The 27512-nt window shown below is 39.4% G+C and overlaps 1 protein-coding gene across 1 annotated transcript in view; it reads right to left on the bottom strand.

Annotated features, from left to right (window-relative positions):
- Positions 1–14264: 14264 nt before the first annotated feature.
- The window catches only part of LOC124606387 (UDP-glucosyltransferase 2-like), a 66080-nt gene continuing 52832 nt past the window's right edge, over positions 14265–27512 (bottom strand). The window contains exon 6 of the mRNA XM_047138368.1: positions 14265–14541. Coding sequence (XP_046994324.1) covers positions 14265–14541 — 277 coding nt within the window. The remainder of the gene's footprint in view (positions 14542–27512) is intronic.

Genomic DNA, 27512 nt, shown 5'->3' with positions numbered 1-27512 from the left:
TGTGACTCTTTTGTGTTCATTCTTTTAACTGTACCAAATTACAAAACGCCCATTTTCCTTTTTTTTAGCAATAAGGTTTTCTTTGTTTGGGGTGAACCAAGTCCCAGATAACATTGACTGGGATATTTAATTCAGCTCATCTAAGTTCTGAAGCACAAGGAGAAAAACTCTGTAAAAAAAAGGTCTTTGAGGATATCTATGGAGTCTATTTAATTGTTTGTTTAAAAAGTAAACATGCCCAAACACACTTAGATCTGACCTCGATTACTGGCACACTGTATGGGACTTACACTTAACATAACGTACAAGGGCGTGCTGTAAAGTAATGCCTCGATTTCTTATGTGAAATCTCTTAAAGGTTTTGAAACAAAACGTTATTAACGTTCAACAACTTTAGTCATAATGTCTACACATTTATTTCTCAACATAGATATTCTAGCGATGAACACATTTCTCCCACCTAGAGACCAGTATGTTGATACGTCACTTAGAGTGTTCGACTTCCTTGCCAGAGCCACAGCTTCATCTCTGTTTGCGACACTTCACATCAAATTGGAGTCCTCGAAAGGCATTCTTTAAGTTGAAACATGATAATCAGATGGGGTCGATTCGGAAATGCGTGGAGGATGATTGATGATGGTGAACGAAGGCGTTGGGTTGTTGCATGTCGTAGCACTTGTGGGTGATCCAGTGTTTTCATGTTGAAGGAGAGGATGGCCACGAGTGGACAAAGTCTTCGAATTCAAAACTCCATTACAGCATGCTGTTTCTTACGCGCTGACTTAGTTACCCTACATACATGTCACATGCTTTATGCCACATGCTGCACGCTACAATTTGCAGCTCTCTAGAGGCAGAGGTCTAAAAATATGTGAACATGAGCAATAGAGATTTAGAAAGTTAATAAAGTTTCTTTTATTTAAAAAGGCTTAGGAGTTTTCACATAAAAAGTCGGAGGAATTACTTTTCAGCAAGACTTCGTATTTTTAAAGGAGTTGATAATTCTTTCAGGTAATGTTACAGTTTCAAAGTACATTGATTGCATAGTTACATAATGTTCTCAGTACGAATACTATGGATATTTGGGACAAAAATCTACTTTTGAGCTTCGGTTGACTACGTCCTGGACAGGGATAAACGCATTATGACGTCATGTCCCCCTTTCCTCGCTTCTTATACCCTCAAAACTCCCCTCCCCTTCCCCTCCTCTAACCAGTCACAAGCCATGCACTTTCGTGTAAACAGGTCAATCAGGGAGCTTCTAGGGTACTTGATAGTTTGAACACGTTCTCGACTTAACCAAGCTCTTGCTCAGCATTTGTGCACATTTTAACACAGACTTCCTTGCATCACATGCATTCTGCCCTCTCTAATACCTTCCCCTCCTACCTCGTTTCATGAATGTTACATCAAGGGGACTATGCTAAGATGTGTATGTACTATCAGACAAGTTGAGACTTGTTAATGGGCACAGACTCGCATGTGTTATTTCTAACGTTAAAGAATGTGGACTATGCATGTATCGCATTGCTGTTAGAGGGTTGCTGTAATGGCCCAGCAGATTCCTGAGACTAATTAAAGAAGAGATAATCCGTAATATTAAAAAAAGTAAGGAAGATTATTGTTTAACGTCCCGTCACCTCAGAATGTTTCAAGCATGAGAAAGGAAATCGGTTGTGCCCTTGCAAAGAAACCGTAACAGCATTTGCATGTAACGATTTGGGGAAATAAAAGGAATCTAAATCTCGATGGCCATATACGGATTTGAACTGTGCGATGCCACTATCCGAATGTACGGTAGTATTTTTAGACCATGCGGCATCGGACGTCTGCAAAGCGGCTATCGCGTGAAATAAGCCTGAATAGCTTTGCTATGTAGTTCAGACTACTACACGGAATTACTGAATAAATATTGACGATGGCGTACAAGAAATCGAATGTTTAATGAATTCTGATTTTCATTAAAAAAAATAACCTCTTTGAAGTGACTGAACAGAATGCGCTAACTGGTGTACGCTAATCACGCCTAGCAGGCGAACAACATTTACGTAACACAATATACACACACGTATGATAAACACTTGAACTTGCTGTAAGTTAGATTGATCTACACCAACTGCCAGTAATGATTTTAATGTTTCTGAATTTGCATTGTACTGAAGGTACAATGAGTGCTGTGGTGGCAATAAATTCTTTAATTGAATAATCAATGAACACTATAGAACTGATGGTTACTAGAGGTGTTAAAAACATTACTTTAGAATCATTTTGTTCTAATGAAACTGAATGAGTATTTACGTTGATAATGTACTGAAAAGCCACCATATCGAGTTGAACTGTAATTAATGTGGCACAGTACCTGGCGTCTTCTGTCAGTTGTATAATCCGGCGTTTGTTGGAAATTTTCGGCGTTAACTCCGAATTTATCCTCTTGTTGCATTAATACGCCGATACTCACGTAATATAGCCTTTTTACTGGTATTGCTGCACACACAGCAATGGATTTGGGATAATAATGAACTATTTTCTGTAAATAATTGATGACACTCGTGGAATGCACTTTGAATCACAAACTTATTATTTCGCTCAGACGTTACACTGTAGAGAACTTGACTTGATAAATACATAAACTGGTTCGCTACGGATAAATGTACTTCTTATGGCGGCGGTACAAAATGCACTGTTCATAAAAACACTGTCGTACGATAACTACTAGTTCGTTGCTTGTGCTGGCGTGAGCTCATCAATGGATCTCATATGGTAGTAAGATCACATTGCAACATTGGCTGCAGACACTGGTCACTTCATACTTTGCTGCTGGTCGCTGCAGTCCGTCATAAATTACGCAGACTTCCACAATGCGTGCCATGTGCTTTTTGAGTGGGAACAGCAACTATATCGCTCACAAGCCGTCTCCGTCGAAATGTTGCATCCTGCAAGCCTTATTGTCCATTTGACTTGCTGACACACCATAAATCCAGTTCGTGTTTGTTGTAAGTTCACTTTTAACTGTCTATAAGCAACGTTACTGTACCGTACTAAAACCGTCACTTTCGCACTGCGTAATCTCTGTTCTGCATCTGAACAGTTAACATTACATTATTCAATTACAGTCATTATATATATAATATTAAATAAATATTTTTACTATACATAATAATATTATCCTAGTTTAATGTTTCTTTATTTCGTCATCCGAGCGCAACACTGTTCAGATACTGTCTTACTCAAAGCGCTACTTGATTTGACTGCTGCCAGGCGGAAGCACCTGTGCTTTTGTTTGCACAACTATCCAACAGATGGCATGAGCTTTAACTTATTCAACTGCTGCGCCTTGGCTATGCTTCGTTGTGGCATTACAACTGTCATCCTCCCTAATGTGAGTCCGTTGTGGTAATCAGTGCGCCACCTCGACCAACGACTTTAATGTGAAAGAAGGTAACATGTGCTGTATTTAATAGTTATCTATGTTGTAAATCGTCCGGGATGAGCTGCCTGATGTATTACAGCAACTCATTGTACTCGACTATTATATTATGGAACTGCATGTAAACCAAGGTTATGCTAAGATTTTTAACACTATGAAGATGTATGATTACCTAACACCAAACCGTGACTTCTACACTGAAGAGCTAAAGAAAATGGTACACCTGCCTAATAACATGTAGGGCCCCCGTGAACAAGCAAAAGTACCAGAACAAGGCATGGCATGCACTGGACTAATGTATGCGGTAGTGATGGAGGCAACTGACACCATGAATCCTACATGGCTGTCCATAAATCCGTAATAGTATGAGGGTGTGAAGCTCTCTTCTGAACACCACATTGCAAGGCATCCCAGATACGCTCAATAATGTTCATGCATGGGGAATTTGTTGAGCAGCAGAAGTGGTTAAACTCAGAAGAGTGTTACTAGAGCCACTCTGTAGCAATTTTGGACTTGTGGGGGTGTCACATTGTCCTTCTTGAATTGCCCAAGTCCGTAGAAATTCGCAATGGGCATGAATGGTTGCAGGTGATCAGACAGAATGCTTAGGCACGTGTCACCAGTTAGAGGCGTATCTAGACATATCAGGGATCCTATATCACTCCAACTGTACACGTCCCACACCATTACAGAACCTCCACCAACTTGAATAGTCCCCTGCTGACATGTACAGTCGATCTACTCATGGGGTTGTTTCCATACCCGAACATGTCCATCCACTCGATAGAATTTGAGACGAGACTGCCCGACCAGGCGACATGTTTACAGCATCAACAGTCCAATGTTGGTGCTGACGAGCCCAGGCTAGGCGTAAGGCTTTGTGTCGTGCAGTCATCAAGGGTACACGAGTAGGCCTTCAGTTCCGAAAGCCCATATCGATGATGTTTCGTTAAATGGCTCGCACGCTGATGGTTGTTAATGTCCTAGCATTGAAATCTGCAGCAGTTTGCGGAAAGGCTGCACTTCTGTCACGTTGAACTATTCTCTTCAGTCATCGTTGGTCCCGTTCTTGCAGGATCTTCTCCGGTCACAGTGATGCCTGAGATCTGATGTTTTACCGGATTCCTGATATTTTCGGTATATTCGTGAATTTGTCGTGAGGGAAAATCCCCTTTCATCGCTACCTCGGAGATGATGTGTCCCATCGCTCGTCCACCACCTCGTTCAAACTCACTTAAAACTCGATAACCTGTCATTGTAGTAGTAGAAACTTATCTAACAACCGTGCCAGACACTTGTTGTCTTATACAGGCGTTGCCGACCGCAGCGACGTATTCTGCCTGTTCACATATCTCTGTATTTGAATACGCATGCCTATGCTAGTTACTTTGGCGCTTCAGTGTAGAAAATTACACAACAGTGCAACTTGGAATAACTAGTAATTTGGAATAGTCAGTTATACAGTAAATATGTTTAACAGACTTACGTCAGATCACAAACCCAGGAGTGAAAAATGACGTAGGTAACCATCGTACGGATTTTATAAAATGACCCTGAATTTTTATGTGTTCCTTGGGTACAGAACATGTCATTATCAGACAGGAAGCTATGATATATAGCTACTGAATGATGGTGTGTTTGACCTGTAGAAGACTATCTAAGTGTATCGAATGACAACATCCAATGTGTGTCAGGATAAGTTAAAATTATCAGAATGTTATAAAATAGGCTATACTTATTTTGAAAATAATACTGACAATTTATGGCTTCTTTAAACTGCTGTTTTTCTTTGGTTCAAAGAGCGATTATTCGTCCATTATCAGAGATCAAAGCTGCCTTTGTGAGGAATCTTGTCCAAAGACATTGATAGTTCTGTGACTTCAGGAGCACAGCATGCCTTTTGCACTAATCAAGCAGCCGCCGTGTTGATCTAAGTATTGTCGAAGTCAGTATGCCGTATTTAATGTTTTTCGTTGTTATAAGTATTACGAAAACGTGCAGTAAGTTATTCAGTTACAGTTTCCTAGTGTAGAATATCATGCATCACCCGCCAGGGTAGCCGAGAGCGCTAATTCATTGCTTCCTGGACTCGCTCCGGCCCCAGATCGAATCCGCCCGGCGCATTAACAACGAAGACAGGATGTGGTTTTTAGGCGGTTTCCCACATATCACTAGGTGAATACCAGACTGGTCCCCATGTTACACTTCAGTTAATAACAGTTTATAACAGTTAATACTGTAACAAACTTAGTAAGACCTTCACTTAACAGATAAGAACTAAATCTCAACTATGTGCAATCGTGTACTGACCAGCCTGAGGGAAATTAGTACTTCCTACCTCAATTTAGCTTCGAATTTTCATACATGTTCGTGCAATTATCAAATCCAATGCTCCATAACCTCTTCCCTGTCAATAATATAAACAAAATGCGATTTAATTAATCTGCTAGGAAAAATATTTTACAGAAGCAAAGGATTTTTGCGTGTGTAATTTTTATTTCAGTCTTACCATACACATCTGTTACTAAAACTTTACAATTTATTACGAAATGTGACTTATTACTAGTAATGTCTTTTAAATAGAAGCACGTTGAATTCAGACAATTATACATTTAAGCATTCTTTTCTGTAGGCTCTCAATTTTGATATCTGGAAAGGTCATGGCAGAAAAGTAAATTATATGAAGGGAGTACCTATTTCAATGTACTTTCGTGATAAGTGCATGGTTCTTACCTTTTATGCTGTTTGCTTAACCCTGTAATGCCGACTGTCGCGAATTTCCATCGTACCAACGCTGTACTAACAACTAGCAGCTTAAATATTTTGCTGGTATATGCTGATTCTTCATGAAGCTACCAACGCCTCTGACAAGTGCTGCACCCTCCTGATTGTTTCGGGGAGCTCTAAAGCACCACAGTTTCTGATTTTTATCTTTCCTCCAGAAATTTATTCAGGCATTAAGTGGTTAAAGTACATGGAGATATCACATTTTATCACTGATGCGAGATTTTGGAACCAAACTCGATCCTTTATTCAGTCCTGGCCACAGTGCAGATTGTGACTGACCATATTTCTTACGCTGATTATAATGTATCACTGAGTGAGAGTGAGTAATTCAGTTGCTAGATCTGGATACAAAATGTAATCAACTTTCATGTTAATCTTAGTTAATTGTTAATTATAACCCTTTGTTTAGGTGACTGGGAATATTTGCCGTTTACAAAAACGACCAGTTTAATGCGGATTTTAGTTGCTGTTGAGCAGAGGGTTTGATTATTTGTTCAATGTTTACATAGAAATACCTTAATTGAAGATAAGCTCACTTTTGACACGGTACACTCTCATTAACAACATAGTAATAACGATAATACAAATAATAATAAACGTTAGTTTAGCACATTCAATTACTCACACAATTTTACAACAGAAGAAAGCAATCAGATCAGCAATCAAATCACATATTCCATTTGTAATGTAGTTTCTTATATTGTCGTTCATCGTCTCACTCAGTGAATTTAGAGAAAATAACTGATTGTCCATCTGGGTCTCTAAGCAACCTGATGTCTTGCTCCACAGTCAAAATGTACGATGGAAGCAAGACAAATATCTGGTCATCTGTCACAACCACTGGAGCTATAAACACTGCCTACTGGAAAATATAGATAGCGTTCCTAAGTATCTGTTTGTTTCTATATCATAAACACGTTCATTGCATATGTAGCAAGAACACCTATAGTTGGTTTCATTTTTGCGTCAGACCAATCCGATGAGATTCAAAACACTCGTGGTTTCGAAACAATTCAAGTAACAGTGGTTTTTGAAGCTTCCTGCTCACATACGGTACCGTATTCGGAAATTTTCTTGCATTCACTTTACCAGCCAATGATTTCGCGTGGGCTTTATTACTGACACTATGACCGAATATTATCCTCCGTTTCATCAATTTGTATTATGTTCTGTTCATTCACTTTCATAATGTTTTGTGGTACAACCAGAGTGTCAGGCAGCAATTAGATTCCCAAATTTCCTCGCTATTATTTAAGAAATACTTTTTAAATGTTCCTGTCTTCTTTGATGCCGACCGCAAAAGTCTCGCGCGAGGTTGAATCGCCACTCAAATTTTTGGCATTTCATTGATGTCACAACCAGCGGAAGTACACGTGGTACGATAGAGCACGGCCAGCATCCGTCACCCCAGTATCCGTTCAGATAACTAAATGGTATCAGCAACCTCGCCGCTAACCGCGATATAGGTTTATCACCTTTATCCTTCTGAACACTGATATTACGCAGAGTTCTAACCACTGCGCAGATTCTGCTCCACCAGCAGCATCAAACCTTCTGTAGTTCAGTACAGATTTCACTTGAATTAAGTTCAACAGCAACACTGACTTCTAAGGTCAGGAATCACTTAATCGCCTCGACAAACCCTTTCCATATACGACAAGTATTTTATTACTGACCCTGTAGCATCTTAAGACCTCCAATCCCAACAGAGTGTCTTCTTACACTATTATTAAACTCAAAACTGCTTCAGCCAGATAAGAAGACATCAAATGTCAATTTCAGCGCCAAACTAACACCGACTATGCACTAATGTTACCTGTGGTGTGTTATTTACACTATGTACTAGATATTAACGAGGAACCAGACATTACAGAAATTCTGTTAAAATCATCTCCTATACATCTAAACTTAGTAGGTTTTGTGTTTACAGCGAAGAATATTTCAAATAAAGGAAATAATTTTGACGGTTTACGCAGAACTCAAATGGGACTAACAAAACACACTACATGTAAGAGGTGTCTCACCTGCTTACCAGAAGTGACTAACTCGTGCTACACGCTTACTAGCTCCCCTGCGTCCACGTTTGAGGTGTTCATTACGAGCCTCGCTATTGGCTTGGAAAGGTAGCGAGAACGTGTAGACATAGCTGCCGCTCTTAGTATCACTTATCTAGATAGTGCGTTGCATCACAGCGCCGCTGGTACGTACAGGTATGTACTGTAGCTTCCGTTTGACTCATGCCGACAGAAGCCTTTTGTGTCAACAGTGACTCCATCGAAGAATTACTTGAAACATGGTGTCACTACCCCAAGAAATATTTAATACTTATTCTGAGCTACTTCTTGAAAAACCAGGTGTATCTTTACGTTGAAATAACCAAATACGAAGAAGCGATGTGCAGATTTCATCTTTATATATCCAATAAATAAGGGTGAATGGAAACGTTATATTGCAGTTTACATTTTTTTCTAGAAAGAGATTGCATCATGTTGCTATGGAGCCCATCAATTCAACATGTGGAGCCCGAAAACAGATGGAAACAGATTGTTCACTCTGAAACTTGCATCGAATGATAAAGTACATTACCTAGACACATGACTTTCACCGATAAATAACCACTTCTCACTCTGTATAATTTTGCGAAAGAAAAATATGTATTTGTCAAAAATAACTGAAGGAAAGGATTTTTACAACTTTAACAAATGATCAGAGAATAATGCTAATTACAATGCTATATGTTAGTGATTTTCCTTTCTATTTGGTTACGGATGGTACAGCAACTGTTATGAATCTGAGCAAATAAGCATCAACAGTCAAAGTAGTTAATGAAGTTACTAAATGGTTTTCCACAAATGGACCAGCCTTAAACCTTGAGAAAACGCAGTTCATTTGGTGTTCTACTGTCAAAAATACTCCACCACCTGCTAACCTGCAACACCAATAAGAAGTAACAAACACGATAAAAAATTGTATACTTTTAGCTGTGCATACTGATGAAAGATTAAACTGGAAAAACCGCATAATAGATTTTCTAATATGTTTAAACACAGCTGCTTTTGCTGTAAGAATAATTTCTAACTTTGGGGATGCAGAAGTCAGTAAATTAATGTATTTTGCATATTTTTATTCACTAGCACCTTATTGGGTAACGTTTGGGGGTAACTCTTCACATAGGGAAAAACTACTCATTGCTGAGAAGAAAGTAATTAGAATTACTTTAGCAGTTCACACATTTACAGCTTACAGGTATGTCTTTAGGCAGTTGCGGATATGAACCACAGCCTCACAGTCCATTTATTCGCTCATGAAATTCCTTATCAACAACCCATCTAAGTTGGAGAGTAACAGAGATAATCACATCAGCAAAAGGGAAAAAATATCTGCACTACCCTTGAATGAATCTCACTTGGCACAGAAATGGGTGAAATAAGCTGTAAAAAAACTTGACAATCTACCTGTGGAAATAAAATCTTTGACAGATATCGAAAGCGTTTTTAATGAATTTTACTGGGGTTTCTCCTTAACAAATCCATCTACATTGTAGAGGAATTCTTACATGGAATAAGTTGTTTAAGAAAACAGCGAATGTCGACCACGTAGTCATATAAATATTATTTTTTACCTATACGTTTTTAAGTTATACGTTGGTGTTCTATGTTCTATTGACATGTTCCAGCATCAAAACGTTTATTGTGAAGTCGACCTATGGAACAAGGAACTAGCTCTCATCAGCTAACAGGTTGCAAGTATAGTGGGGAAAGCTTGTTTGGACTACAGTAAGAGCATTTTTCTATGTTCTGGAAAGTAGGTTAGCTATGAAAAGCGTAGGAACAAAAATAGAGTTTGTGGTGTGCGTACTGTAAGACCTTCTGTACACACACCATCAGATTATTTGACTTGTCGCTCTAAAGAAGTAGGCGAGTGTCAGCAATATGTCTCGTGGTCTTATTGTGGCGTGTTTATCTTCTGCCGTTAGGTCAGATGATAGAAATGCCACTTGCACACTTAGAGTAGCAGGTTGACGGTGACCAACTTTAAACAGAACTTGATTAATTTTCACACACATTTATTAAAATAATAACAAGCATAAAAATTACTTATCTTGGTTGTGGATGCTATTTACAATTGACAATCTGAAGTTCCTTTGGTATTGGTACATTAATCTTATTCTCACATGTATCTCAGATACTTGACAAAAGTGTCTATACATTTATCTTCATGGCTATGTACAGGAATATGGTAATCTTATTAGGCACAGACTGAAACTTGAATATAGACTGGCACAGACAATTGTAGAACTCGTACAGACTGGTACAGACTAATGCAGACTGGTACAGACTGGTGCAGACAAATGCAGACTGACTAATCGGAGGTCTGTACACTCATTATAACACCTCGCGCATTCATGTATCACTGCGCGAGTGTGATCCGCGAGGAGAAAAGGTTCTACGTTAGCAGCAATCTCATTGGCTGCGTTACATATTAACACGCGGATCGGCGAAAGCAGAATTTGGTCCATCTCTATGGCAGCGCCATCTCGTAGTGCGGAGACAGACGAGCGCTGCGCCTGTGCTGTTGTGCTTAGCGGGGCGCGCTCTAGGGGGAAAGTTGTGTACGTGCTGACTGTGCGGAACTTTGTACACAACAGAATTGTACACCAGGTTAGAAACACACGGAAGTATCTCCCTGCAGGAGAAAAGCAAGACTGTCTTTGCTATGAACAGCAACCCTTTTATTCTGAGTCCACACAGGACTGTGTTTGTGATATTGGTGCGAATATCTGTGTGAGGCGTTACTTCATGTAGCCGGTGGGAGTCAGTGTGGCCACCACTACGACGTCAAGCAGGGTGGAGGCAGTGGCTAGTCGCATCTGAACTGCCAGTGCGAGCACAACAGCCTACTGCGCTGCTGTGGTTTCTGGTAATCTTAATGAGTAGGCTGTCTACGTATGCTAGTGGACAGGAAGTGACTAGACACAGCGTAACGCCGAGTTTTTGAAAGTACTCATTACTTCACATACCCACCAGCGATAGATGCTACATCTTGGGCGACAGTACAAGCTAACTTGGGTTCCACAGCGATCGTTGGCATCCTGTGAAATATAATCTTTGTACAGCAGAAATTACTTCCTAAGCTAATTTCTATGGCAACCCATTACCCCAGTGAAGTACGCGACAGAGGGCCCTTTTCAATATTCTGGCTATAGCTATCGACCTTTTAAAAGTTTTAAAAATGGAGTCACACATTGTAAACAATAGTCTGCGTTATATTCCCGTGTAGTATCAGATTTCCTGTTTATACAGACGCTACGTGCGGATTATGCTACTTTTTTACACAGATCACATGAGTAAACACTGAATGGAGCTTGCTTTTACAGCCCCTGGCTTTTGCTAGTCAGTCAACGGTTCGTGAAGTTTATCAGTCAGTTAGTTCCGTACACTCGGTCCTCATGTCATCTTGGTAACACATCATTAATGTCAGAACTAAATTTGCTAATATGTTATTTCTAAGATGGCTAAGTGTATCTCATACAAAACCCATTATAAAAATGTTATGTAGACCAAAACCAGTAACCAAAATGAAAAATTAAAAATCTATAATGATATGGACTGCCTTTTATAGAAATATTTACGATCACTGTGTATGAGAGTAAGTTGAAAATAAAGAGAGGTGACATATCCGACTTTTTTTAACAGCTTACCACTCACACAGGTCGTCGAGACATTTTCGTCGTTGGAATGTTTACATGGATGAGAAGTAACCTCTGATACGTGTGACGACCTCTTTCTCCAATGAATGTCACAGGAAACAACCGTGCAACCAACAGTATCGTTTTCTTTGGAGCATATTACAATTGTCCTTTTAACTCAGTCAACGAAGACATAAAATGACAAATGGGGGAAAATTCTTGTAGAAGCAAATTTTTGTACAGTGGTAGGGGCTAAGGCCACGTTCCACACACTAACAATTCTGACAAGTGTTGTGCGAACGTGGCAATTTGGGGCTTTTAAGGGTCTTTATATTTTGTTCGTTTTCAGTAACTCAAAAACTGGGGTTTCCAGCGAACCTGTTTCCAATTAAAAGTTTAAATTTTCTACAAAAAGATCTTCTTATTTTTTTCTCTACGATTAATAGTTTCCACGTTGCAGGGACGTAAAAATCGCAGATTAATAAAAATATCATTTTAATGGTATAAAATTAATCTTTGTTGTTAAATGAAGTGGGTTAAGAACAAATATTTAATGTGTGTACCTCACCCATGTACGTTAGAAACATATAGTGGGATAAAGTATGTTATCGAGGGGTGACAGCATGGGAGAGACTGGCGACAAGGGAGGGGTGCAGTCACATGAGAGAAGGTGGTCTGCCGGATTGTTGTATCATGCACTTAGCTGTGTCATAGACCTACAAACTGAAGAGTCACCTCTCCACCTCAATACGTCGCAGTAAGCAAGTGCAGCGTGTTCACAGAGTTATAACGACCCTTCCACAGTTCGCCTTAGGAATCACGGAAAGAGACTGTGCAGACATGCTTCAGGGGTGTTTATTTTCCAAAAAGTTGGTTGTCAGCAAATGGAGAACAAATGTGACTGACTAATATTACTAAAGTAAGAAACGCACGTGGACAGATTAGAAATAAGTCTGTGCAGATTGCTCTATACTGTTGAGGAGAAATTGATTCTTCTTCATCCTGCACGGCAGCTGTATCGTTCTTCCGTGAAAACCATCTTCCCCAACGATAAATGCTGCTCACTATTCACTCTGGATACAGACTATAGTTCCACAGCACTTCCTATGCGGTTCTCTTATGTGGGTAGACAAAACAAGTTCACTGAGCTCGTGTTTACATAGTGGAGCTATTTTCACTTTATTAACCAAGCACTTAACTGCAATTGATAAGTGCAATTTTTTTTAAAATACTTTTCTGTAAACAATTTCTTATAAGTATCTAATTTGTAAACGTTGTTTAGTTAGTGACCTATGTACTGTTGATGGGAAAGGGAGTCGATGGATAAACATGGCACTAGCTGCTTTCAGTTGTTGACAGTATATTGTGAAGCTGTGTAACCATGTTGGAATCACTTGGTGGTGAATTAATGAATGGTCAGAAGGTTACTGCACTTCTCTTACCATTAACTGTGTTACTGTTAGACTACGTAAATATCTTCCATTCAGCAACTTCTGGCACTTGTAGAGTGGGCTGCACTTAGTGGAGACACTTGCCACACGTTTGAAGTATATCTTGCGGACTGGGTGTGAAAACTGCCGATGGAGTAGAACTGATGATAAAGTTTAGAACAGCAGTCTGCTGTACTGTGTTGCTTCACTTCGCAAAATATCCGAAGTACCACAATACCAAGGTGACCTCCTCCTGACGCAGAGGGAGCCAATTGAAGCTTCTGGGCCTTTTCGGATGTTGGGAGAGCTGAGGCTGGGTTGATGCATTTGATACCCCTCGTGCAGTCAAACGTATTCCAAACGTTGGTAGTACATACAATGAAATCATCACTGTCGATTACGTAGTTATAGAATGTTACATATGGAACAGGCTGTTCAGTGTTTTAGACAGCAGGCAGCTCCATTTATTAAGCTGTTTTACGTAATAGCGATTGTAAGGATAGTGGTATGGGCTACCTGAAGAGATGAGGAGCTAATGACAGACGAAATATATTTGGACTTAGTATGCGAGGCATTACTCTATGCTATCCTAACCGAATATCTAATCACAAGGTCTTCATAGTGAGCAATGCACATGTTTCAGTCATTCACAATAGCAGGGGCAATATACTTTATACAGTAGAACGCAATGAGTTAATTTTGTAGTAAAACAGTTTCTAAATGCATGTAATTAACATGTTCTGTATGAACTATTATATTATGCTATTATATACTAATATATACTATTGTAAGTTACCAATGAAATACTGACTGTGATTCCTCGATTTCGACATTTGCATCATTGCACCAAATAAACATTCAACCAGCTTGCACGGAACAAAGACACAGATATTTGTGCTGCAAGATAAAGGAACATCAGGCAGCAACAGTTTCACTGTTTCTTCAATTTGCTGGGTCGAGTGAGCCACGAGAAGAGCCACCGAGTCAGTTTGAAGAGAAGGAACGCCGCGACGGCCACCACAGCCAGTATGAAGGCTATGACGTCGAGCAGCAGCAGCTGCCACCAGTGCAGGTCGAGGGCTGCGCTGCGCAGGTGAGGAGCCCCCTGGTGGCGGATCACGTACTCCACCCACCACACCGCCCTCTCCAGGGACGTGCTCTGGTGCTCCCGGTAGATGGCGGAGAAGCGCTTCATGTTCTCCTGGTAGCTGCAACAGGGAAAGGGAAATGCATTTGGAGGAATTATCACAGCAGTGCTTCTGACAAGCATAACGCAATAAGACTGAGCTGTATAAAACATTTAATCAGATACAATCACTGGATGTTTAAAAATATTCCGATTTTTTTGCCAATAATGTCGACATAGCTCAATAATGATAATGATGATATAGCTGTCCTGGCTGAAAGTGAAGAAGATCTTGTAGTCCTACTGAATAGAAAGGATAAAGTTATGGGTGAAGAATATAATATGAGAATTAATAAAGCAAAAACAAAAGTAATGGCATGCGACAAAGAAGATCAAGTGAAAGTCCAAGTTCATGTAGGCAATTAACTGCTTGAACAAGTTGATAAATTTACTTATCTGGGCAGTAATATTACCAGGGATGGAAGGAGCAAGGCAGAAGTGAGAAGTAGAATAGCTCAAGCAAAGGCTGCTTTTAACAAGAAGGAAAACATATTAACATCTAAGAGCATCAGCCTTGAAACCAGGAAAAGATTTTTGAAATCATATGTGTGGAGTGTGGCATGCTATGGGTGTGAAACATGGACTCTCGGGACAGAGGAACAGCAGAAGCTAAATTCTTTTGAAATGTGGTGCTATAGACGCATGCTCAAAATAAAATGGATCGACAAGGTCACAAACGAAGTGGTTCTGGAAAGAGCAGGTGAGAAGAGAAGCTTCTGGAGTGTCATTGTTAAAAGAAGAGTGAAATTTACAGGCCATCTATTAAGACATGAAGGACTCCTGAACACAATCTTAGAGGGATATGTCGAGGGAAAAAGACCAAGAGGAAGGCCACGACTGAGGTACATGGATCAAATCATGAAAGATGTGGGATGTAACACCTATAAAGAAATGAAGAGAAAAGCTGAAAGACGCACAGAATGGAGACAAGCTGCCATTGTAGCTGTTGCAAACCAATCCTTGGATTGACCACTACAGAAGAAGAAAGAAAGAGAAGAAGGTCAATAATAGAATGATGACATCAACTCAAGCTTCGAATCGAATGATCGCTGACATTTCAGGTATGAAATGGATCACAGAGAGTGGTAATGTAAAAAATTTAAAAAAATGTGTTTTTTAAAGGTTGCTCAGTGGAGTCACAGTTAGGTGAGAAGTTTTTGAATGTATTACTTTCAGGATATTGTGCGGAAAGGGACCAGTGCTACATTTATTTTAAAAATAGTCAGCCCACCTCTGACACTGAAGGATGAAAGCTTGTTCATTTGGCACACTTACACTGCTACATTTTTGGGTAAATCCGTGCAGTCGCAAAGTATGTTCTTATACCAGAAAAAGACCAATCATAACTATATGCAGAGGCACTTCGTGACGTTCATTCAGACCATTGTTAATGAATCATAAGATTCAACTGTCCCCTTCATGCACATACACCCCACATTTGGACGAATAACCATAGCAGTAGTTCTGCCAAGCGGATCCTTTTAAGTGAATGTAAAGATTATAGCTGCTTCTTTGCAAGTAATGTCAGCCTACGTCAATAACATAATGATAACATCAACATGTGATTTGAATCAAATGATCACTGATATTGCGGGTATAAAGGTTCATAGAGAGCTGAAACTCAAAATACAAAAAAAAAGGGTTTTTGAGACGTAGCTCTATGGAGTCATAGTAGGATGAGCTTCCTTGAAGGTATCGCTTTCAGAATATTATAAAACACTGACTAGTGCTACATTTACTTTATAATCAACGCTATCTCTGACACTGAAACGTGAAAGTTCTTTATTTCGCACGCTTACACTCTATTACGTTTTTGGGTAAATCCGTGCAGTTACAAAAAAATTCTAAGACCAGAAAAGATCAATCAGAACGATCTGCAGAGGTATTTCATGACGTTCATGCAGGTCATTGCTATCCCTCGAGCGGGCACGCTGTTGTAGAAGGTACAACAAAAAAATGGTTCAAATGGCTCTGAGCTCTATGGGACTTAACATCTGAGGTCATCAGTCCCCTAGAACTCAGAACTACTTAATCCTAACTAACCTAAGGACATAACACACATCCATGCCCAAGGCAGGATTCGAACCTGCGACTGTAGCGGTCGCGCGGTTCCAGACTGGAGCGCCTAGAACTGCCGGCCACAACGGCCGGCAAAAGGTACAACAGCTGCGGTTTTTATGCGTAATAGATGCCTTAACCTTGAGCCATTGCGCCGCCGCTTGCATGTATTCCACTGTTGATGTTTCCTCGACACTGTTAATGCGGCTTCAGTTCCGTTGGTTAGCTTTTCAGTTTGTTTTCTAAGTTGTCAGCAACGAGGTGTCAAATGTAAAAAGTACAATTTGCGCCTGCTGGTGTGACAGTTGCAAACTTTGTTCCAACAGTCAATACGTAGAGGTAAGTGTAATGAAGAGTTAACTATACTCATTCGTTATTTTTTATTGTGTATGGGTTCACAGTAAATGTTAATTTGATTATACTGACACCTGAATTTATTTATTGATTTTATTTCTTTTGATGTTTTATTTCAGTTCAAAGGGTGTATCAGACGAGAAAGATCGCAAACTATATGGAGACAGTGATAATGAAGTCAATCCATACTTTTCAGACTTGGAGGAATGTGAAATGGATTTGAATGATGAAAACATTGATTGTGGGGACTAATATTATGAATCTGAACTTGAAGGTGAGGATTGTGATGATCTTGAAGAGACAGCAGGTGTGCGAGAGTATTTTACTGGAAAACACTAAGCTGAGTGTGTTAAATTTCAAAAGCCAAGAGAAAAACATAGTGCGAATTCTACCACCTCCAAAGAGAAATGTAACAGATGTAACTGACGAAGTTAGTGCTTTTATGAAAATAGTTGTCCCAGACGTTATTAATGGAATCGTAAACTGTTCAAACGCGTATAAATATAGAGAGCGAGGACAACATCAAATGTGCCGCAAAAGAGATAATAAAGTGACATCGAGACACGAAATCATGCCTATGTTTGGGGTTCGTTTTTTGATTAGGACAAGAAAAGGCCATCATCCTAATTTACAGGAACTCTGAGCGGCAGATGGAATAGAAATTCAACTGCTGACGGCCGCACTGAGTTACTATATGGTTCAAATGGCTCTGAGCACTATGGGACTTAACAGCTATGGTCATCAGTCCCCTAGAACCTAGAACTACTTAAACCTAACTAACCTAAGGACAGCACACAACACCCAGCCATCACGAGGCAGAGAAAGTCCCTGACCCCGCCGGGAATCGAACCCGGGAACCCGGGCGTGAGAAGCGAGAACGCTACCGCACGACCACGAGATGCGGGCAGTTACTAAATGTTTCTGTTTCTTCCACGCTGTACGCGGTTTGATGACATGGAAACGAGGAACGACAGGAGAAAAACTAGTTAGCTGGTTGCAGTTCGCACAGTATTGGACGCTTTTGTTGCTGACTATCAAACTACTTACAGCCTGAGTGAATTCACCAGAACAGACGAAATGCTTCATCCTTTCAGAGGCCGCTGTGGATGGATTCAGCACGTACCCAGCAAACCAGCTAAACATGGGATAACAGTGTTTGCAATATTTGATGCAAAACATTTCATTGCAGTAATCTGGAGGTTTGCTGGTTGATACAACCATAAAAGCAATATCAGGTGTCTAATATTCGTGAATATATAGTGAAGAGACTTGTAATGCCTATAGAAAACTCTCCCAGAAACCTCATAACTGACAACTGGTACGCAAGCTGCCTCCTTACCGAATATTTGCTGCATAAGAAAATCTCTTGCTTTTGTAGTATGAGGAAGAACATACATGAAATTCCTCCGAAAATTCTCCCAAACAAAGAAAGAGAAATTGGAAGTGCGATATTTAGATTTATCCAGCATAAGACCTTAGTTTCATACGCTCCTTGTAAACATCGTGCTGTCATACTTTCGTCTACTATGCATGACATGCTGACAGTTGATGAAGAAGCACAGAAACCTGAAATCGTAGCTGACTACAATGTGTCAAAAGGTGGACTTGACGTTGTAGATAAAGTGTATGCCTTTTGCTCAGTTTCAAGAATTACGAGGAGATGGCCATTGGCTATTTTTTTTTTTTTATTATTATTTCCTTGTTCGAACATTACTGGAATTTATTGACGAATATTATTTTCCTTCACAAAGCGAGAAACAAGTTTGAACATTACTGGGATTAATTGACGAATATTATTTTCCTTCACAAAGCGAGAAACAACTTCATGAAGATTTGTTTATGTCAAGGAGCTAGCAGCAGGTCTTATGATAGAACACCTCGTATCTAGAGCTGAAATGAGATCATTTCCGGGACTGATGACCACAGCAGTCGAGTCCCATAGTGCTCAGAGCCATATGAACCATTTGAAGATCATTTCCGGCCGATCTCACTGTACGTCTCAATCACTTTCTGATGCATCGTCTTCCGAAGTATAGCAACCTGAACCTACGGCAAAAAAGTGCGGGAGGTGTATCCTTTGTGGATGTCAAAAGAATTGATCTCAATCAGTTAAAAATGGTAGATGTAATAACTTTGTTTCTAAACAACTTACTAAGAAACAAGCTGTCTGTGAAACGCGTTATGGAAGTGAACATATGTCAGAATAACTGGCTAAATTGTTATTAGAAGAACTAAAAGAGCAAAGCTTTTCTTATAAACGGTGAAGATAGTGATTGTCAACTGATTTCTTTAACAAATATTATAGTCTGTTCAGCACATGCTTGTTTCTATTGACAGATGCCTATGTTGTAAATTTTGCAACGCGCGCCTGCTTGTGTGAAAAGAATAAGCGCGCTTCCCATAAGGTTAATGCATCATACAATCCAACTGTGCGCTTCAAATATATATAATCCTAGAGTAATTTGTGATAAATAATCATGGACTCAATCAGAAAGAAGTGCCACACTAACTCAGTAAGAAATGAACAGCAATAGAGATTGGTATTTGCGTAGCACTTATTTAACCAATGCACAGAATGATGTGCACTATTTTGCGGAATCCACATTAAAGTATTTCCACGAGAACTCAAGATATTCAATGACAAACCCAGATTTTCAACAGTCTGTTTATTCTGTGCAGGTATGTCTTGCAATAGTTTCGAGCTTTTCTTTGTCACCAGTTTGTCACTGTGTATCCTATTCTGCATATTTATTTTTGGTTTCTTACATCCATCAGTTTTGATTTCTGAATCATAGTTTCAGCTTCTTCTGTACTATATACTAGTGGCTCCATGATGAAGTAGCTTTGTCAAGATATCCTATGGAACCTGACGAAATACATTAAACTGAATAATATAAACATAGTAATTAAATGTACTGAATTTTGAAAATTGTACCTCTATTCAATAGGTGGAGTTAATCGGACATGCATTTGCTCATACATTTGTGAGTAATATGTGGCACTGTCCGACAGCTGAAGACCAAACGCTATTCAGATTCTTTCACTTAATAGATACTCAATAATGGATATACAAAATGTTTCCGTTGATTCTTATGCTGCCTTTCAAGTCGTATTTGCATTAAAAACTTTCCAAAAAATAAAATAAGGGAAGGCTGTATGTTAATAGCTTACAGGCACAAAGAATATAAAAATAATGACACTGACTTGAGTTGTGAGTTTTATGTAATACTTTCAACACTTCTATATAATAGTTTAGTTATTGACTATCGTCCTCTTCTAAAAAGCCTACCTGAACAATATGTGTGATACATTTAAACACAGTACATATTAAAATTTACGATTGTACTTGTCACTGGAAGTACTCCACGTGTCGTCTTCACATGTGGATGCAATACCAGAGTTTATCTCTGCAATGAGTTATACTTTTAATGTTCACACGTCATTTCGCAAATCTCAACAAGAGTGTAATATTTGCTGTTCCAATTCTACCACCTTGATAGCGAGCGTGATGACAGATACAGGGATTAGTGACCACGAGGTTGTTGTAGCTCGAGTGAATATAGTAAAATCCAAACCGACCAAAACTGAACTCATAATACTTCTATTTAAAAAAGTCAGAAAAAAATTCGAATGACACTTTCCTCTCTCGAAATCTAGCAGAATATACCAAAAAATTTTGTTCGTATGTAAAATACACCAGCGTAAAGACGCAGTCAGTACCTTCTGTAATGGTAATGGTGACATTAAACGTTTTCTGAGTGTCGTATCGCATCATAATGTAAAAAGCGTACTGGAGCAACCAACTTTCGGCCACGGTTACAGTGGCATCCTTCTGGGCCTACTAATGTGCTTTACTTTTGTGTTGTCGCTTATATTTTTGTCAACCAACATTTCGACAATAGTTAGACTGGGCTTTAGCTCTACGGTGAAACCAACATGAATAATTTAGAAGCAAACATCCTTGTTGTAACAAAACTGCTTAAAACACTGAAGAAAGGCCAGCCCTCATGTCCAGACCGGTTACCAGTCAAGTTCCTTTCAGAATATACTGATACAATAGCTCCATATTTAGTAACCATATGCATCCACTCGCTCATAGAAAGATCCGTACACAAAGACTAAAAAAAGCACAAGTCAGACCAATGCCCAAGAAAGAATACGGGAATTATCCGATGAATTACAGACCGACATTACTAATGTCGAGTAGTAGTAGGGTTTTGGAACATATGCTGCGCTCGAACATTATGAATTATAGCGAAAGAAACGATTTATTGACAAACAGCCAACACGGATTCAGAATATATCGATCTTCTGAAACACAGCTACCTCTTTATGCTCACGAATGAATGCTTCTTATCGACAGAATACGTAAATTTGACTCCGTATTTTTAGGTTTCTAGAAGGCTTTTGACATCGTTCCTCACAAGCGATTTCTTATCAAATTCCGTCTCTATGGGGCATAGTCTCAGTTGTTGGACTGGACTCGTGGTTTCCTGTCAGAAGGATCACAATTGGTGCTAACTGACGGAAAGTTAGCGAGTGAAACAGAAGTAATATCTGGCTTTCCCCAAGAAAACATTATAATCTCTCTGCTGTTCCTGATCTACATAAGCGATTTAGGAGAATTTGTGCGGCCCTGTCAGATTTTTGCAGATGATGTCATTTACCGTGTTATGAAGAAATCAAATGATCAAAATGAATTGCAAAATGATTGAGACAAGATAGCTGTACGGTGCAAAAAGTGGCAGTTGAGTGTAAACAGTGAAAACTGAAACGTCATCCACATGAGTACTAAAAGGAATCCGCTAAATTTCTGTTACACGATGTATCACACAGAACCAAAAGTAGTAAACTCACATAAATAATTAGGAATTACAATCACAAAGGAAGTGCAACAGGTCTACTAAAGAGACTGCTTACACTACGTTCGTCCACCCTCTTCTGGAGTATTGCTGTGTGGTGTGGAATCCGCATCAGATAGGATAGACGGATGACATCGAAAAAGTTCAGATAAGAGCAGTTAGTTTTGTGTTGTCCGGAAATAGGGTAGTGAGTGCCACGGATATGATACACGAATTGTGGCGGTGGTCATTAAAACAAGGTTTTTTTTCGCAGGGGCAGGACCTTCTCACAAAATTTAAGTCACCAACCTTCTTCTCTGAGTGTGAAAATGTTTTTTTGTCACCCACCCACACAGGGAATGCTCATCATAATAAAATAAGAGAAATAAAAGCTCACTCGGAAAGAATTAACTGTTTGTTTTTTCCTGCGATCTGTTCGAGAATGGAACGGTAGAGAAGTGACTTGAGGGTGGTCCTATGTACCCTCAGCCACCCATTAAACTGAGAATTGCATAGCAATCATGTAGATGTATATGTAGATATTCAGAAGATCTTTATAATTTAAGAGCGGTCGCTTTAACGAAAATTTGCAAGAAGTTGTGACCATAATTAATGGGCTGTGAGTTCCAAACTATTCGAATAGACAGAACGTATGTACAGTCGTGCTCAAAAGTATCCGAACGATCTGAATTGCATTTCACCTCATTTGCATGCAACCCACATAACGCAGCTGTCTAGCAGGTTCTCTAATCGCTCCTTTGTACAGTCGTTTGACTATTGATAATGGTTCCAACAGGTCACCACTAGAAAATACTGCTTCGTATCGAAATACCTCAAGACGTAAAGTTGTACCACGATACTAGAAATATCAGGGAACACCTTACCACAGATAACACTGCCCTTAAGGCTTGTAAGCTCACATTTATTCAAATAAATGACATACCTGAAATGTTACTGCTCTCATTATTACGTCAGATAGGTAACGCACGTAGTACGTTCGTCGTATTCATGATTACCTCTTCAAAGTAATTTATTGTACTTGTTATTTAACGCAAAATGACATTAAAAATTTAAGTTATTCATAAGCAGCTAGTTGAGAATATGTATGAACTTCAAATCACACGACGAACCGTATCGTTCTGCATATGGATTCAAACTCAGGTCATGCAGACTAAGATTTCGCAACTGACGGAAACTAACAATCATTCCTGATTAGGCATACAGAGAGTGATATACCTTGATTTTAGAGAGTATCAGTTAGCAAATATCAACTTTAAATTACATAACGTAAACATTTTTAACGGACGCGAACTCCTACCCAGCATCTATTGTCCCTGTCAACGAACTACGAGAGATGTTAAATATTGCTTATTCACAAGTAACTTACTTGAAATGCTGGGAGGTAAAGCTTTGTGTTGGACAGGGATTCGAACCCAGAACCTAATCGGATTGTTAGCGAAGCACAATCAACTTTGACGTATCCGTTTTCCTCGGCAGTAGTTAGATGTTTTAACTGAAATGACGACATGAAACATTACTTTTTTCCTTCCCAGAACTCCAACCCGGCACATATCGCTGTTATATTCTAGAGAAAACGAACGTTAAATATGGGTTTGTTACACCAGCATCGATATGTGAGCATGTTTGAACTAGAAATAATATGACGAAGAGTTCAGTGCTGACTGGGAATCGAACGCCACACATATCGTTGTTGACTACACACAAAGAGAACTCAGTTACCGATTTTTTCTCCACCAGCAGCTCGGAATAACACCCTTGAACTTACAGTGATCTCTCAAATAGTTCTGTGTCCCACTGGGAGTCAAAAACGTCAGATTTCGTTAGTGTTGACAGCGAATGAAAATGCATTAAAAATCAAAATTATTTTCCACCAGCACGTAGGTGTTCTCATGCTAGAGCTTGATACTGCATAATGAAAACTTTAGTGCCGGGCCATAATTCGAACCCATTCCCGCGCAACATTTGGAGATGTTGAGGAATCTGCAATTTTGAACAAACAAAAAATAGTAGTCGAGCTTATTGTCACGAAGGGATCAAATCCCACGTTAAGGGCGGTCTGAGTTGCATTCCAAGTTCAGAACCAATTTCATCAACATACAGAAGCTCAAATAAAAGATGGAATAAGTGTCCTGTGACACTACATAGCGTTTGTTTCGTCACTAGAAATAAATTAGTACAAGAAAGGCTGCTACGGCCCGGAATACGTAATGCGTCTGATTCGCATTTCTGTAACTAGGTTTAAGGACTAGAGCGTAGTTATTAATAATACTCAGAACTGACTGCAAACTAAGCATCATAAATCAGTACCTCTCATACCTGTTTTTATATTTCATTCGTAACTGTACTCAAAACTAAGAAACTTATTCACGGACGTTTTCGTGTCTCGCCGATATTTGAGCACACCAAACAAATAAAAGAAAAAAAGAACGTATGCGAGTGTGTGTGTGTGTGTGTGTGTGTGAGAGAGAGAGAGAGAGAGAGGGAGAGAGAGAGAGAGAGAGAGAGAGAGAGAGAGAGAGAGAGAGAGAAAGGGTGAAAAATTGTTGTAAAGAAAATGAATATCGCTATGTAAAGAAACCTTTCATTAAAATGACACATTCCACATAATTACTAAATGTTGTATTCATGATCTATGGAACAAGTATTAATCTAACCTAATCTGATCATATCATATTGCTGTCTAGCTGTGAACAGACATGAATTACCGAAACTTTCGCCAGTATCAGTAAACTAATTTAAACTTGAAAATAAAAGACGACAGTTTTTGTAATGAACCGGGACTCCTATCAAGACCCTTTCATCCCTGTTAACTAACCACAAAAGATGTCTGATATACCTCCATTCAGAAGTAACAAATTGTGTTTGCATTTAAAGATGAATCACGTGATGTGAAGTTCTGTGACAGAGAAACGAACCCAACACGTAATCGGATTGTTAACTAAGTAAAATAAAATGTCACATATTGGTTTTTATTACCAGCTGCTAGGTGTTTGAATCTAAAATAAGGATACAAATTTTTGTGCCTGAGTGACAATCGGGCCGCACTCCTATCGTTCTTCCTTATCGTCCACGAATATAGCTTAAGTATCAGTTGCTTACTCACCAACAGTAAGATGTGTGCGTGTTTGACCAGAAAATGTTGGCAACACATGAACAGACATAAAAAATGCACGTTAATTTTCACTAGCATAGCCATTTAAAGGAACAGGGCTCTTATTTTACTTGTACTTGATTGAACTACAGACGTTGAAAAATTTGGTGCTGCACTGTGATTCAAATTCGTATCTCCTCTTTCGAGGATCTGAATCTCTCGGAACAGTGTAGTGCAATCATTTTGTTCCTTTTTCCAAGACTGCAATCTTCTCTAGGTCTCTTCCAAAGGTGAGTATGTGGGTCCGATTCCCGATCCAGTACAAAAATATTCATAATTTCATTTCAAGTTCTATCAAATGCACGCCGCCGTGTTAGTGAAAATTAACGTGCATTTTTAATGAATAAGACCCAATCGAAATCTAAGTGAGTAGTATTTTACAAATTCGTACCAATAGAGGCACGTTTGTGAACAGATACTCAGTTTTATTAAAACAGACTTTCGTCGTAAGATTATCGTGGGTAGTTTTATTTCATTTCTTATAATACAGTGCATAATTTTCGTAAGATTTCTTTTAGTGTTGTTAAAGCAATACTAAACATGAGAGACCAATTAATCATCAACGATATATACGAATTCTCTGATGTTATCTATAACAGTCTAACAACGCACATGCAGTTTATCGATTACATCCATGTTGAAAACTTGTTCTGAGTTAAAGCTGTCAAACAAGGTTTGAAGAAGAATAAAATGCCACTACCAGACGACAGCTAATGTAGAAAACACTTTTCTATTTTGGCACGATGTTCTCTCCCCATTCATAATATAAACGCTTCGAGATGCATCTGCTGCCTGACCATCTAGTAAACCTGAAAACAACAAAATGTCGCAGAAGTTAGCCATTTTTCCACGTGCGGCTATTTTGGATTGAGAAGCGAAGGCAATTATGTTCGAAGTTCCATTAGATTGATAACTTCAGCAGACAGCAGAATTGTGTTTCAAAAAATGTAGCAGCAAATGTCATAGAACTCGCGACGTTTTAACTACAGTGTGCGACGCTTACCGTTACGCTACTACCTACCACGTGGCTACCGCAACTCTAGAAGTCAACAACAGTTCTTCCAGGACTTTCTTATTCCACTGTGTCGTGAGATAATGCGTATGGCCGGATCTAGACTTCTGAGAGACATACAGTTACAGCTTTTTTTTTTTTTTTTTTTTTTGCACTGCAAGACGTTTTCAACAAACAGATAGCGTAATAGTGTAGCTCAAATGGAAAGGAACACTAGCTGTTTAAATTACTGCATCCTACACTGTAGGCAGTTCTGCGTAGTGGGCAGTTACGTGACTTTATTGCGGTGATTACAAAATAGAGTCGAATGTATGTACTGGGTAGCCGAGGCAGCTAGTTCATAGCTAATCGGTCAACCAAGTAAATGAATGCACTGAACATGCTGCAAACCACTACAGGAAGCCTGCGTGTCAGAATTCTCATCGAGTGTGCCGCAACAGTGTTATGATAGAGAAATGTGTAGCACCGCTGAGGATTTTGTGGTCCGCTGGATTGATGATTTGCTATACTGCTGGTCTGGGTTCGATTTCAACATCTGCTGATGATTTTTAATAGGGAGAGACAGATTCTATTCTCTTCTGGCTACGCCAAGTGAAGAAGGTATAATGGCATTGTGGTCTGAAATTCACTTTAAACTTGATATTCCTTCTCTACCAAGTAGTCGTCAGGTTGAACCACAATAAAGTCAGGAGTGGCGAAATGTGGGAACACTATCACCAATAACCTTTCTTGTACTAATTTATTTCTAGTGACGAAACAAACGCTATGTAGTGTCACAGGACACTTATTCCATCTTTTATTTGAGCTTCTGTATGTTGATGAAATTGGTTCTGAACTTGGAATGCAACTCAGACCGCCCTTAACGTGGGATTTGATCCCTTCGTGACAATAAGCTCGACTACTATTTTTTGTTTGTTCAAAATTGCAGATTCCTCAACATCTCCACATATTGCGCGGGAATGGGTTCGAATTATGGCCCGGCACTAAAGTTTTCATTATGCAGTATCAAGCTCTAGCATGAGAACACCTACGTGCTGGTGGAAAATAATTTTGATTTTTAATGCATTTTCATTCGCTGTCAACACTAACGAAATCTGACGTTTTCGACTCCCAGTGGGACACAGAACTATTTGAGAGATCACTGTAAGTTCAAGGGTGTTATTCCGAGCTGCTGGTGGAGAAAAAATCGGTAACTGACTTCTCTTTGTGTGTAGTCAACAACGATATGTGTGGGGTTCGATTCCCAGTCAGCACTGAACTCTTCGTCATATTATTTCTAGTTCAAACATGCTCACATATCGCTGCTGGTGTAACAAACCCATATTTAACGTTCGTTTTGTCTAGAATATAACAGCGATATGTGCCGGGTTGGAGTTCTGGGAAGGAAAAAAGTAATGTTTCATGTCGTCATTTCAGTTAAAACATCTAACTACTGCCGAGGAAAACGGATACGTCAAAGTTGATTGTGCTTCGCTAACAATCCGATTAGGTTCTGGGTTCGAATCCCTGTCCAACACAAAGCTTTACTTCCCAGCATTTCAAGTAAGTTACTTGTG

The sequence above is a fragment of the Schistocerca americana genome, chromosome 3 (assembly GCF_021461395.2).
Source record: "Schistocerca americana isolate TAMUIC-IGC-003095 chromosome 3, iqSchAmer2.1, whole genome shotgun sequence".
NCBI classification, from domain to species: domain Eukaryota; kingdom Metazoa; phylum Arthropoda; class Insecta; order Orthoptera; family Acrididae; genus Schistocerca; species Schistocerca americana.
This window is presented reverse-complemented; position numbering and strand designations above follow the sequence as displayed.